This window comes from Ovis canadensis, chromosome 10 (assembly GCF_042477335.2).
Source record: "Ovis canadensis isolate MfBH-ARS-UI-01 breed Bighorn chromosome 10, ARS-UI_OviCan_v2, whole genome shotgun sequence".
In the NCBI taxonomy this organism is placed as follows: Eukaryota; Metazoa; Chordata; class Mammalia; order Artiodactyla; family Bovidae; genus Ovis; species Ovis canadensis.
Window position 1 is genome coordinate 42,800,086 of NC_091254.1, and position 12,313 is coordinate 42,812,398.

The 12,313-nt window shown below is 37.2% G+C and overlaps 1 protein-coding gene across 3 annotated transcripts in view; it reads left to right on the forward strand.

Annotated features, from left to right (window-relative positions):
• The first annotated feature begins 2,118 nt into the window (after positions 1–2,118).
• N4BP2L2 (NEDD4 binding protein 2 like 2) overlaps positions 2,119–12,313 on the forward strand; it is a 68,410-nt gene continuing 58,215 nt past the window's right edge. For all 3 annotated transcript variants that reach the window (XR_011259399.1, XM_069601600.1, XM_069601601.1), the window contains exons 1-3: positions 2,119–2,496; positions 3,784–5,039; positions 11,215–11,339. Coding sequence is in view for 2 of the 3 variants with exons in the window: in XM_069601600.1 (XP_069457701.1) it covers positions 3,784–5,039; positions 11,215–11,339 (1,381 nt within the window). In the remaining variant the exon portion in view is untranslated. The remainder of the gene's footprint in view (positions 2,497–3,783; positions 5,040–11,214; positions 11,340–12,313) is intronic.

Genomic DNA, 12,313 nt, shown 5'->3' on the forward strand with positions numbered 1-12,313 from the left:
ACAGTGAGGAAACCTGACCAACACTACTCTGGCGATCAAATATACAATCACAAACTATGTTGGTAGTATGTACACCTGTTATAATGTTATGAAAATGACACTGTGGTCTCCCTCTCAAAAACCCATAATCCCGGTCTAATCATGAGAAAAGCATCATATAAATTCCAATAGAAGAGCATCCTACAAGGTTCTTATAAAAATTCTTAAAATTGCCAAAGTCATCAAAACCGGGTGGAGTCTGAGAAACCATCACAGTCAGGAGGAGACTAAGGAGAAATGACAACTCCATGCAATGTTGCATCCTGGATGGAACCCTGGGACACAAAGGACATTAGTGGAAAACTAAGGAAAAATGATGGTCTGTCCTTAACATTAGTGTATCAAAATTGGTTCAATTGTAATGATGTACTATAATACTGGAATACTATATATATGTATATATATGTATATATATACATATATATACACACACTATATATATATATATATAAAATACTATAATCCTGTAAGAGATTAGTAACAGGGGAAACTATATGTGAGGTGAATGGGATGCATGGAAACTCTGTGCTATCTACTCCATTTTTCTCTGAGCCTAAAACTATCCTAAAAATGGACTACTATAAACTAATAAACAAATAAGCACAGCAATAGACTCTAACTTCTTGAACAAAAAGGAACACGTAAATTCATACTGATAGAAAGTAAGGGGGCTTTTCCTTTTAGTAGCATCAAAACTTTCTTTTTAGTAGATCAAACCAGTCAATCAACCTTGACTACTTGTTGGAAGCACTGATGCTGAAGCTGAAACTCCGGTATTTTGGTCATCTGACGTAAACAGCTGATTCATTGGAAAAGTCCCTGATGCTGGCAAAGATCGCAGGCAGAAGGAGAAGAGAGCCTTCAGAGGATGAGATGGCTGGATGTCAACACCCTTGCAATGGACATGAACTTGGACAAACTTCAGGAAATGGTGAGGGACAGGGATGCCTGGAATGTGGCAGTCCTTGGGATCGCTAAGAGTTGGACATGACTGGGCGACTGAACAGCAACAAGCATCAAAACTAATAAATGTGGTGGACTTGAAGGAGGTAAGGGGGAAATTAGCACAACAACTAACATTGTAAAGAGCAGTTGCAGTAGAATCATAAATGAAGGCAAAATTTTTAAGGCAGAGTTTGATTAGGAGTGAGACATTTTCTTGGTCTCAAAGTACTTTTTCACAGATTGCTTAAGGGATGAAAGCAGAGGAAAACAAAGTGAAGAAACTACACCACCTTGATCCGTTGATAAAAATTAATACCACCTTATAATGGATAGACAGACATTCTGTGCCTCCTGATGTACCATCCTGAGGAAGAGCACAACTGCATCCGTGTGGTTGTTTCCACCAAGGATGCATAATTTGAATCTAATCAGGAGGAAACATCATAAAGGTCGACGAGAGAATTTCTATTTGAGGATGAGTCTGTCGCTCTAAGAGGATGGATTGCTCTTGGTGAGCCCTCTTGGTCATAAGGCTGTTAAACAATCCAATGCAAACATTAGAGACTGTGATTTTAACTACTTTATTTATAAATTAAAACGCTATGGCAACGGGTTTACTTACATATTTAAATACGTGTGAAGAGATTAGCAGTTTCCCTGCAGGTGAAAGAGTGGGTCTAGAGAGAGTGAGGAGACGGTGGGAAGAGAAAAGGGGCCCTGAGCAGAGGACTGCCAGTTGTTCGGTTTGTGGTTATTTCTAATTTAACAAACACTTATATAACACTTACTTTTACCAAGCCCTGTTCTAAGCGCTTTCCACAAGTTGACAGTTTTAACGAGAAGGCTCAGAAAATGGTCTTTAGTTCGCAAAACAAAATACAGCTATGACATTTTAAGTTATTTTATCACAAGTACTTTTATCTGTTATCAAGCCTCTGCTGCAGTGATTCTCTTCTTGGACAGAAAAACATGAACCTAGTCATGTAGAAACGTTAGTAAGCCTAGTTGGCGAGGTGAAATGTTAAGACCCCTCTGAAAAGCTTTTGAGTATCCCTAAAAGCCTTAAAGCATGTACTCAGAACAGCTTATGTATCTGTTTTGGGTGTCAGGCACTCACAGTGTCTTTTCATTTAGGGGTGAACACCAGACCAGGTTGATGCCTGTTTTAGCCGAAGTTGGCATTTCTAAACAACGTCCCGCCTCCAATCTAAGAACTACTTCCGGCCTTCGCTTGTTTTCCTCAGCGCGTATGTGAAGCAATGCATTCTGGGAGACGTTGAGATTTCCAGGCTGGGTGTGAATTCCGGACTTCGTTTCCCACAATGCCTTGGCGCGAATTCGTAATTCCTGCCGGGGTAACTGTGAGGTGGTCGCCATCTTGCGTACGGAGTGGCGGCTTGTTTCTCGGCTTCTGAGGGCCGGGCTTTCAGTCCCACCCGCTATCTGTTTGGGGAAGGTCTCCGCGCTTCTTTCACCTACTGTTTTGAGGTCAATGCAGAACTGTGGTAAAGGGTGAGTAAACAGATCATTTTAAGCGAGGTGAGGTTGTGGTCGGGGGTGGGGGGGGGGCGGGTTTCAGTTTCTTTCTTCTTCCCTCAGTGGCTTGGCTTCTCGCCGGCGCTTGACTGAACCCTTTAGGTTAGCCGTAACCAGAAGCCGGGAGTGAACCTTTCGGTCTCGGAGCTCTTTGAAATTCCTAGACAGAACCTGAACGTGTCTCCTTTGGGACAGAGAAATTGGGGGAAGCGCTTTTGCCCGGGCTACCCTGTTTGGAGGTCAGGAGGCCTTAGGGTTCAGGTTGTATATAGGCCTCTCTCCTTTCTCTTCCCTGGGACTTTTCTGCTCTTTATAATGAGGAAGTGAGAGGCTGAGAAGCGGCCTAGGAGGGGCCTGTTTCTGGGAGGTTGGCGTTCTCTTCAGGAGTATTTTCTTCCAGTCCCCTTGGGGCCGTCCTGTCTCACTCGTGGTTTTGCCCTTTCCTTTTGCTCTAGTATTAGAGAAAGTGAAGACCAGAGAGCGGGCGGAATGAAGTATTGACCAAAACAGGCTTTTGAATTGTATTGTTGAGGGTCCCCAAAAATTTTCAAGGGAAGCAGAGTTTATTTATCTACGAGATGGACGAACCATCTGGAAAAGATGAGGGCTTTGATTTGGGGAGTTGCCAGATTTCTAAACATCACATATTTCTGTCATTCTCAGGACAACTTAAGTTACTGTTTTTTTTTTTTCTTTAAAATTAATGTAATACACACAGTTTGTGACACTTTTACTCTCCTCGCAAGAATAGGGCCTATAAAGACTGACATTTCAGTTAATCTGATGTTTGATTGCTAACACTTGTGGTTGTATGAGGTTTGCTAAAGACCTAGTGGTTTTAAACAGGAAGACATTTATGATACTGTTTATTACAACCAGTTTGTATATGTGTCATTTTGGTTGGCACACTTACTCTCCCTTTTAGTACACGACTGTATATCTGTGTCATCGAAATGTGTATTACTGATTGAGCTTTCCAAGCTTAAGTTTTTGCTTAGGTTCTCGAATTCAGAAATACATCAGTTAGATTAAATAGGAGATATAACTTTCTTTAAAAAAGATGTTTATTTATCTTCAGTGAAACTCCTGCTTTAAATCACAATGTCATAACAGTAGTATGGGGTTATAAAATTACAACTTTAAAATTTTCGTGTTTTGTGAAAATGCTTTTTAAATGCTTATATCAAATTGTTTTTTTCTATTGTTTCTGAGGAAATTTTTGTTTAGATTTTTAAAGTATTTGTTGTGTGATTTGCTCCTCAGATGCCTTATGGTGAAATTGAAGCTAAATCCATGGGATATGAGGAAGAACTACTAACTGAACCATGCTCCAAGAAATTAAAGTCTACTGAAGAGGCATATGTTTTCCCCTATCATGGTAGTGGTAATTTTTACAGAAAGCAAGAGAAAACTGGAAGTGATTGGACCCCTGTAACCATCACTAATGTTAGAGGTCATAGTTATCCTCAGGAGGACAAAACCCAAACTACAGATTTGCTGAAACCTGCGCATGATGGGATGCCTAGTGACAGACTGGATGTTACTGAGTCTGTTGATTCACAAGTTGTACAGGATATGCATCCTCCATTGGTATCCGCAGATGATGAGATATATAGCACAAGTAAAGCATTTATAGGACCCATTTACAAACCCCCTGAGAAAAAAAAACGTAATGACAGGAGGAATCAAGCAGACACTATCAATAGTAGAGATGGCAAAAGAGAACAAAAGAAACAGAAATTTAACTCCAAAACATCTGAGATTGACAATGAATTGTTCCAGTTTTACAAAGAAATTGAAGAGCTTGAGAATGAAAAAGATGATTCAGAAAGTAGTTGTAAGGAACCCGAACCCTCTGAGAAACAACTCATTGCATGTTATCAGAGCCATAATAATGATCTGTTAAAATCTGAAGAAGAAAAGAAAAAATATCTTAGTAATGGCCTTCAACCACATTGTGATTATCAACAGTGCCTGGGGAATGAGCCAGGTGAATATCCTTGTAATGGACAAGTGATACCTACATTTTGTGACAATTCATTTACTTCCTTCAGGCCTGAGTGGCAAGCAATGCATTCTTTTGTAGTACCACAAGACCCTCATCTTCCCAATTTTAACTATCACTTAAATATTGAAAGATTCAGTGTTCCACCAAATCCACCATCAAATATTTTCCATACCCAGGATGACTTTGAGATGCAGAATGGATATTTTGTAAATAGTTGTCATGCTAACTGGGATTGTTTGACTTTTGATGAGAACAATGAATATATTGACTGCAGTGATATTACCAGTAGTGATCATCCCTCTAGAAATGACTACAGTGTGCAAGATGGGTATTCGAGTAATGGTTTCTGTGAAACCAGTGAAGGATACTGGAAAGATCCTTCTCTGGACGAGTGTAATGGAACAGACAGGTTTATAAACCAGCAGTTTGAAGAGGAAAAGTTACATAAATTGCAGAAGTTACTTATTCTTTTAAGAGGTTTGCCTGGTTCTGGGAAAACAACATTGTCTCGGTAAGTAAAGGATACCAAGTGAATACTTGGTAATTTATTGCTTTAAGATCATGATAGTTGTAATCAATGGCAAACGCTTTTATATGTCTTGTAAAAAATCTTTAATTTGTTATACTTGAGAATGGCATATGATGGTAAATATTTTAAAAGATGTTTTCTGATAGAGGAAAGGAGAATTGACATATATATTAAGATCCTGTTAAGGACTTTAAAAATAGATTCACCATGTGAAATAATGGCTGTGATGAAAGCAAATGCTATTTGAGAACTGTGCTGCCCTTCAAGTCAGCTATTCAAGAAGAGTTGGATTCATGGGTAGAAAACTTGAGCTTCGACTCAGTTATTTCAGTTTGTGACCTTGGACAGGTTTCGCCGTTAATGAATAATATTTATTTTTCTGGAATTATTATGAGAAGCAAGTGAGATAACCCAAGGAGAGGAATTTTGAGCTTGTTTTAAGAACTGTGTCGTGTTCGTACCATTGTTGATAGAGGGAACCTTTTTGCAGTTTCTTTAAGAGTTTGAAGTGAGCAATATTTGGAATTAGTGGAGTTAGAACTGATGATGTTTTATTGTGTGGTGAAATGTTTCAAATCCCTGTCTTTGTTTACATTTTTAAAGTATTGATGCAGTCAAACACATTTGTGCAGCTGTGAAAAACAATACAGATTCTGTGTAGTTTATATAGGATTATTCGAGGTTTATGCTAGATAAGAGGGACAAGAGTCTATTTGATGTCTTTGGGTGATGATAAAAAAGTCCAAGGAACTATTTTGTAAATAGTTTATATTTATTTGCAAGACAGTCTAAAAAACGTAAACAGTATTTCTTCAGAAGCAAGAAATTAGAGAAAGATTTAAGTTATGTAGACATTTCAAGCTAGATTGTAAACTGTGATTTTGTGAATGAATTTTAAGTCTGCATTTTGATTCCTTTTTAGTGAAAATTTTGTGGAGAAAATGATATTTCAACCCTTCTTTAGAAAGGATAGAAATTAAGAATGAAGTCTTAAAAACATGGGTGGTGTTCTGTATTTGGAATATCAGAAAAGAGATGGTTGGAAATTGGATGAAGACATCTTCTGGTGAGGGCCTCTGGTATAGAATGTAAAAAAGAAGGGTTAGGTTTGGAACAACATTGGAGTATGTTGAAACTGAAAGTGAGTCAGGTGTAGTGGCAATTCAGTAGAAGTTCAAGGAGACATAATTGTAGTGGGAGATGAGAGGTGATTATATTTAATATGTTGTTGTTCAGTCACTAAGTCATGTCTGACTCTTTGTGACCCCGTGTATATTTCTTTATTTGAGAAATTAGGTGTAATAAGAATGGAAGTTACAGTCACAATTACCATTTATGTTATTGTTTTTAGGTTATAGAGTACTTCCGTATATAACCATCTTGGAAGATGAATTAGCCTTTTCACTTTTTAGAAGCAGCGGAGGCTAATAAAAAATGAGTTCAGGTTAAAGGACTTGGGAGAAGTTATAAAACTGGTAAGAAATCAAAGTGGGCATGTAAATGAGAGTGTGTTTCTTACCTAATCCTTCACTTTAATATCTGTCACATGGGTTGCTCTATACCTGACTCGTGGCTTTGAATAGCTTGGTTAAAGCAGCAGAAGTATCTCTTTAGGTCAGCACTTTTTTGAATGAAGTAGGAATGGTTATTTGGGATTGAATATGAAGCCACATATTCTCTAGTGAGGAATGGTTTCGTGTAGGATTTAGCTTTTCAAGTGAGCTTTGAAAAAAGGAGTAAAGATCTGGAGGATCAGAGTTGAACTGATTTGGGGCACTGAATTACAATATTGTTTATTTTTAATATGTGGTTATGAGTTATAGTAAGTTAAATAAATTTCAAATTCTTTTGGGATAGTATTCAAGTCCCTTTCTTCCTTTAGTCTTTACCTACTTCTTTATCTTCATATCCTTGTGCACTTGAACTAGTACCCTGCTCTCCACTGCAGGAGACATAATATGTGTCCTTTCATTTTTCTCAGGATTTACTTATTTAGAGGTTTTCTTAATTGCCTCCACTTTTGATGTTTTGGTTTCTCATCTCAACCCTCACGACAGCATTATCTTTTTATTTACTGATAATTGACCTAAGCCAACTTGGTTACAAGTGGCAGAAGCTTAGTGTTTACCACAACTTCATGAACAGATTTTGATGAAACCAGTCTTACATTAAATTTGAATACAAGTATAGACTTTAAATATTTACAAATAAACCTGTGCAAACCAGTTCACACAACTTCTGTAGGTATGACAAGGTGCCAGCTCTTTGTCCTTTTAGGTAAACTAGCAGCTTTTTGATGAAAGGTTCATTTGAGGCAGAATTCAACAATATTCAAGAGGTAGAATTTTGTTGCTGTTGCAGTTGGCAATCAGCCAAACTGAATCCTTTGATTCCATGGTTGGTCTCAAGACCATTTAGGGATCAAGTTTGGGGTATCATTCTTAGGGGTGTGGGCTAAAGATTTTGCTAGATTCTTATACTGTGTTCTTTCAAGGAGGAGGCATAAATCGAAAATACTTCAGCAAATCCACATTCCTTTATGCTACAGATTTCACCAGTGAGAGTATTATCAGAAGCAGTAATTTCATCATATTAGCAAAATGTCTGGAGTTGATCAGGAATAAAAGATAGTTGAAGCACTTGTCAGAGAAAGTCCTACTCTGCTGGCTTTGATGATGAAGGGACCATGAGTCAAGATGGATATGTAGGTTTCTTTTAGGGAAATGCTAGTCTGACCACAACTTGATTTTAACCTAATGAAACTGATTTCAGACTTCTGACCTTCAGAACAGTAGGATAAATAAACCTGTGTTTTTAGCCACCAAGTTTGTGATAATTTGTTATAGCAGCCATAGAACACAACGGTTTGAAGAGAGGAAGAGATTTTTTTTTTTCCTTCTGTTGGAAGAGCTCTCAGTTTAAACTCCAGAGGACAGATTGACTTTTTCTTATGTAGGGTAATTTTTTCTTCTTTCAAGGAGTATTTGGCGAATGAAGTGTCTCAGTAGTCCTGGGCCAGAGGGTATGCAAGGCCACTCAGTACATAAGGAGGTAAAGAATTCATGCAGTATCAGTTTTACTCAGAGTTTTTTTTTAAATCACTTCTATTTTTAAATATATATGATGTGTTATATAAAACATATGGTTCTTAGAAATTAAAAAAAAATAAAGCAGGAAAATTGCAGTGATTCTATATATAATAGACCATTTAGGGTAGTAGGACTCTCAAAATTACATTTAAAGAATACAGCTCACTTGTTACTCAAGTGAAAGATTTTAAGTACAGAGTAAATTTTTTATCTATGGTTGTGTTACGAAGTTCCCTGAAGCTGACTTGTTAAAGCAATAAACATTTATTGTCTCACAGTTTCTGAAGGACAGGAATCTGGATGCCTCTGGTTCAAGGTCTCTAATGATGCTATGATCACCATGTTGCCTTGGGCTGTGTTTTGGTCTGAAGGCTTGTCTTGGGGAAGACCTGCAGGGAATATCTCTCAGAATTGAAGACAAGACTCATTTCCTTGTGAGCTATTGGATTGAAGGCCTCAGTTTCTTGCTATCTGTAGGCTGTAAGGTCTCCTCAGTTGAGGGGATTATCCAAAGGTGTGGACACTAGGAGGCAGGGATGTTGTGAGCTATTGGTTTTGGCTCTTCCACCGTTGTTTATGTGATTTTGGTGGCCTGGTTTCTGAAATTGTTTTCATTTCTGAATTTGTTTAATACCACATTGGCAAGGTTGTTGTGAGGATTAAATGGAATCATAGAGGTATATGTATAAAATGCTTGGCACATACTAGGTCCTCAGAAGGATAGCTATTTTGAAAAAATACAAGTCAAGTGGCCAGTGGGACCACATCTGAAATTTTTATTGTATACTTGATTTCTCAAAAGTCTAAATTTTGGCATTCTGAGAATCCATTTTAGTACCTGTCGTAACTTGGAAGGGTTCTAATAGAATCTGACTCAGAACTTTGAAAATACTGATAGTCTTAAATAATTTAATTTTGGTTCAGATGGTTGATATGACATTAGATATATCTAGATTGATAAACGTATTTTTGAGATAATTCAGGGAATTTTGAAACGATGCATGAGCAGTCTGGGAGGAAAATGTCTCCCCAAGCTGAAATTATTTGCTGTAGTTATGATTTATACACCTAAGATATTCTTCATTGAGATTTGCTCATGTTTGATGTTGACGTGGTTTAATGATATGAGTTGATTTACTATTCCTTTCCTCCCCACTTTTTTTTTTTTTTGGAAGAGGTTAAGCATTTCTTGAGTACAGAAGATCTTATACTCTTGTAGTATGGTATTATTAAATCTAGAAGATCACCTGCTAGTAAAGTAGTAGAACAGAGGGGAAAAAAAGAAACATATGTTATCTAGGAAAGATAGTCTCAGGATTCTGGTACTTTTAAACATAACTAGATATCATCTAGTTGATTATGATCAAAATTTTTTTAGACAATTGAGCTTTGGTTTGGAATGCTAATATTGTGGCATTTTTTATCACTTACAAACAAATAGGATGCCAAATGTGTTAGATGGTATATTTTGGGAAAATCATGGCCAGTTAAAAGAGAAATCCAGCTTTATCCTCAAACAATTAATTTAAACCATTTCCTTTTTTGAAGATTCATTTTTAATTGAAGGATAATTGCTTTACAGAGTTGTGTTGGTTTCTGCCAACTTCAACATGATAAACCATTTACTTCGGTTTGCTTAAAGTAATTTGAATCAGAATTCTATAAGTGGAAGTATACAGTACATTTTTTATATTTATATATGGTTTTATTTTCATATAAAATATATGCAGTTTTATCTGAGGAAAGGAGAGATGTTTGTTATTTTAATAGTTGAAATTCTGTTACTTTTATTAGGAATTATTCTTGAATCATACCAGGACAATATCATCCCTTCCACCACCTTCTACTCCCTTCCCCTTCTCAGAAAGAGATTATAGAATTATATATGCTCAGTTGCTTCAGTCCACTCCATGAACTGTGACCTGCCAGGCTTCTCTGTCCACGGGATTCTCCAGGCATGAATACTGGAGTGGGTTGCCATGCCCTCCTCCAGAGGATCTTCCTGACCCAGGGATGGAACCCACATCTATTAAGTTTCCTGCATTGGCAGGCAGCCTCCTTACCCCTAGAGCCCCCTCAGAAGCCCAATACGATGATAATCCAACTGCCTAATGTTTGAAGGAGAGGAGATAGAGTGAAAGTCGCCTCAGTTGTGTCTGACTCTCTGCGACGCCATAGTCTATACAGCCCATGGAATCCAGGCCAGAATGCTGGAGTGGGTAGCCTATCCCTTCTCCACGTGATCTTGACGACCCAGGAATCAACCAGGGTCTCCTGCATTGCAGGCGAATTTTTTGTTATTGTTGGATCCAAATTGTTCCTACTGTCTTTTTCCTTTTATCAGCACATCTCCAATCTCTTTCATGAGTCACTGGTTATGGGAATTCTCTTACACTGAACACTTGTCAGTCTCTCTGTGCTTAGAAGTTAAAGGTGGTAAATCGTGAGAACAGACCTTGATTACCACCGACTTGTTCTGAAAGTGTGTTCTTTGTTCAGTATTTAGTAGTTAATTTCATTTAGTAATTTAATCTCTTAAAAGTTAAAAACATGATTATACTCTGGAGGATCATTGACTGTTTCACAGCCTTAAACCTCAAGTCCCACTTTCAGGTCATGCATGTTTGTGCTTCATAGAAATAGTATATCAAAGCTATCAAAACTTAATTTGAGCCAAATGTAGTTTTCCCCAGATGAATTGCTTCGTTACGCTTGCTTGTTTTAGGTTACCTATTACGTTAAATTTAGGCAATTTTAGACACCAAATACAAATTCACTAAAGTTAAAACATGGAAAGTTGACATCATTTTGAAATTGAAGAGTGTTTTTAAAAGTTGCAATATAGAAATCACTTTAAAAAGTTTTTATTACTGGCTATTATGTAGATTTAAGTATGAAGTGATATTTGGAATCTGAAAGCTTTTTAAGGTTCAACTCCTGTGCTGTTCTGCCTGCAATATATTTACAAATATGTACCAGCTATTCATTTAATAATCTTTCCTATGTGGCTTATTTCTGATGGTTATAGATTTTATAAATGGCACCTTTATGATTTCTTTTATTAACAGAATTCTGCTTGGTCAGAGTCGTGATGGCATTGTGTTCAGCACTGATGACTATTTTCACCATCAAGATGGGTACAGGTATAATGTTAATCAACTTGGTGATGCCCATGACTGGAACCAGAACAGAGGTTTGTTTTGGGCCAAGTCTCCTGGGATAGAATATTTGACTAGGAGTCACAATACCTGAATTTTTATTCTTGACTTTTTTTTCTTTTTACCAACTGGATGACTTTGACAAGCCATCAAAAGAGCTTTGAGACCCAGTTTTTCATCTCTTAGAAGCAATGATAATTATACTTACTCTATCTGATTGAGGTGAAAATCAGAGAATGTAGATAGAATATTTTTTAAACTGTAGATAGTGTACATAAGCCAGTACAATAGAAGTATAGGATGTTTTGATATACTGCTTTATACCTCATGAACAAATTCAGAAAACTTCTGATACTACCTCATGAACAAATTCAGAAAATTTAGATATTTTTGTTATGTGTTACCAAAAGTTATTTCCTCGGGTAATGCTAATATTTTCTAAGTCTTAATGTCTATGAATATTAAACATTTTTTTCACTGATACAAAAAAAATTACTTAATACACTTTTTAGAGGCACATGGGTCAGTTTGCTTTAATTTTGGAATAATAGTTATTAACCTTGGCTGCACATTTGAATCACTTGGGGATTTTTTTTTAAACTCCTGCCCAAGTGTTAGCCTCAGAGATTCTGGTTTAGTTAGTCTGATGTGCTTGCCGGCTCATTCACTTCAGTCATGTCCAATTCTTTACGACCCTTTGTACTGTGAGGCTCCTCTGCCCATGGGATTCTCCAGGCAGGAATGCTGGAGTGGGTTGCCATGTCCTTCTTCAGATCTTCCTGACTCAGGGATCGAACCTGCGTCTTCCCAGGCACTGAGCCATTGGGGAAGCCCCTGGTTGGTCTGGAGTGGATCTAAACATTGGTGATTTTTTTTTGAAAGTTTCCCAGATATTCTAATGTTACAGTCAGAATTGAAAACTACTAATCTAGAACTGTGTAGATACATGCTTATATTATACTATAATCTGACTTTTTTTTTAAAAGATTAAGAATGCAGTGATGATGAA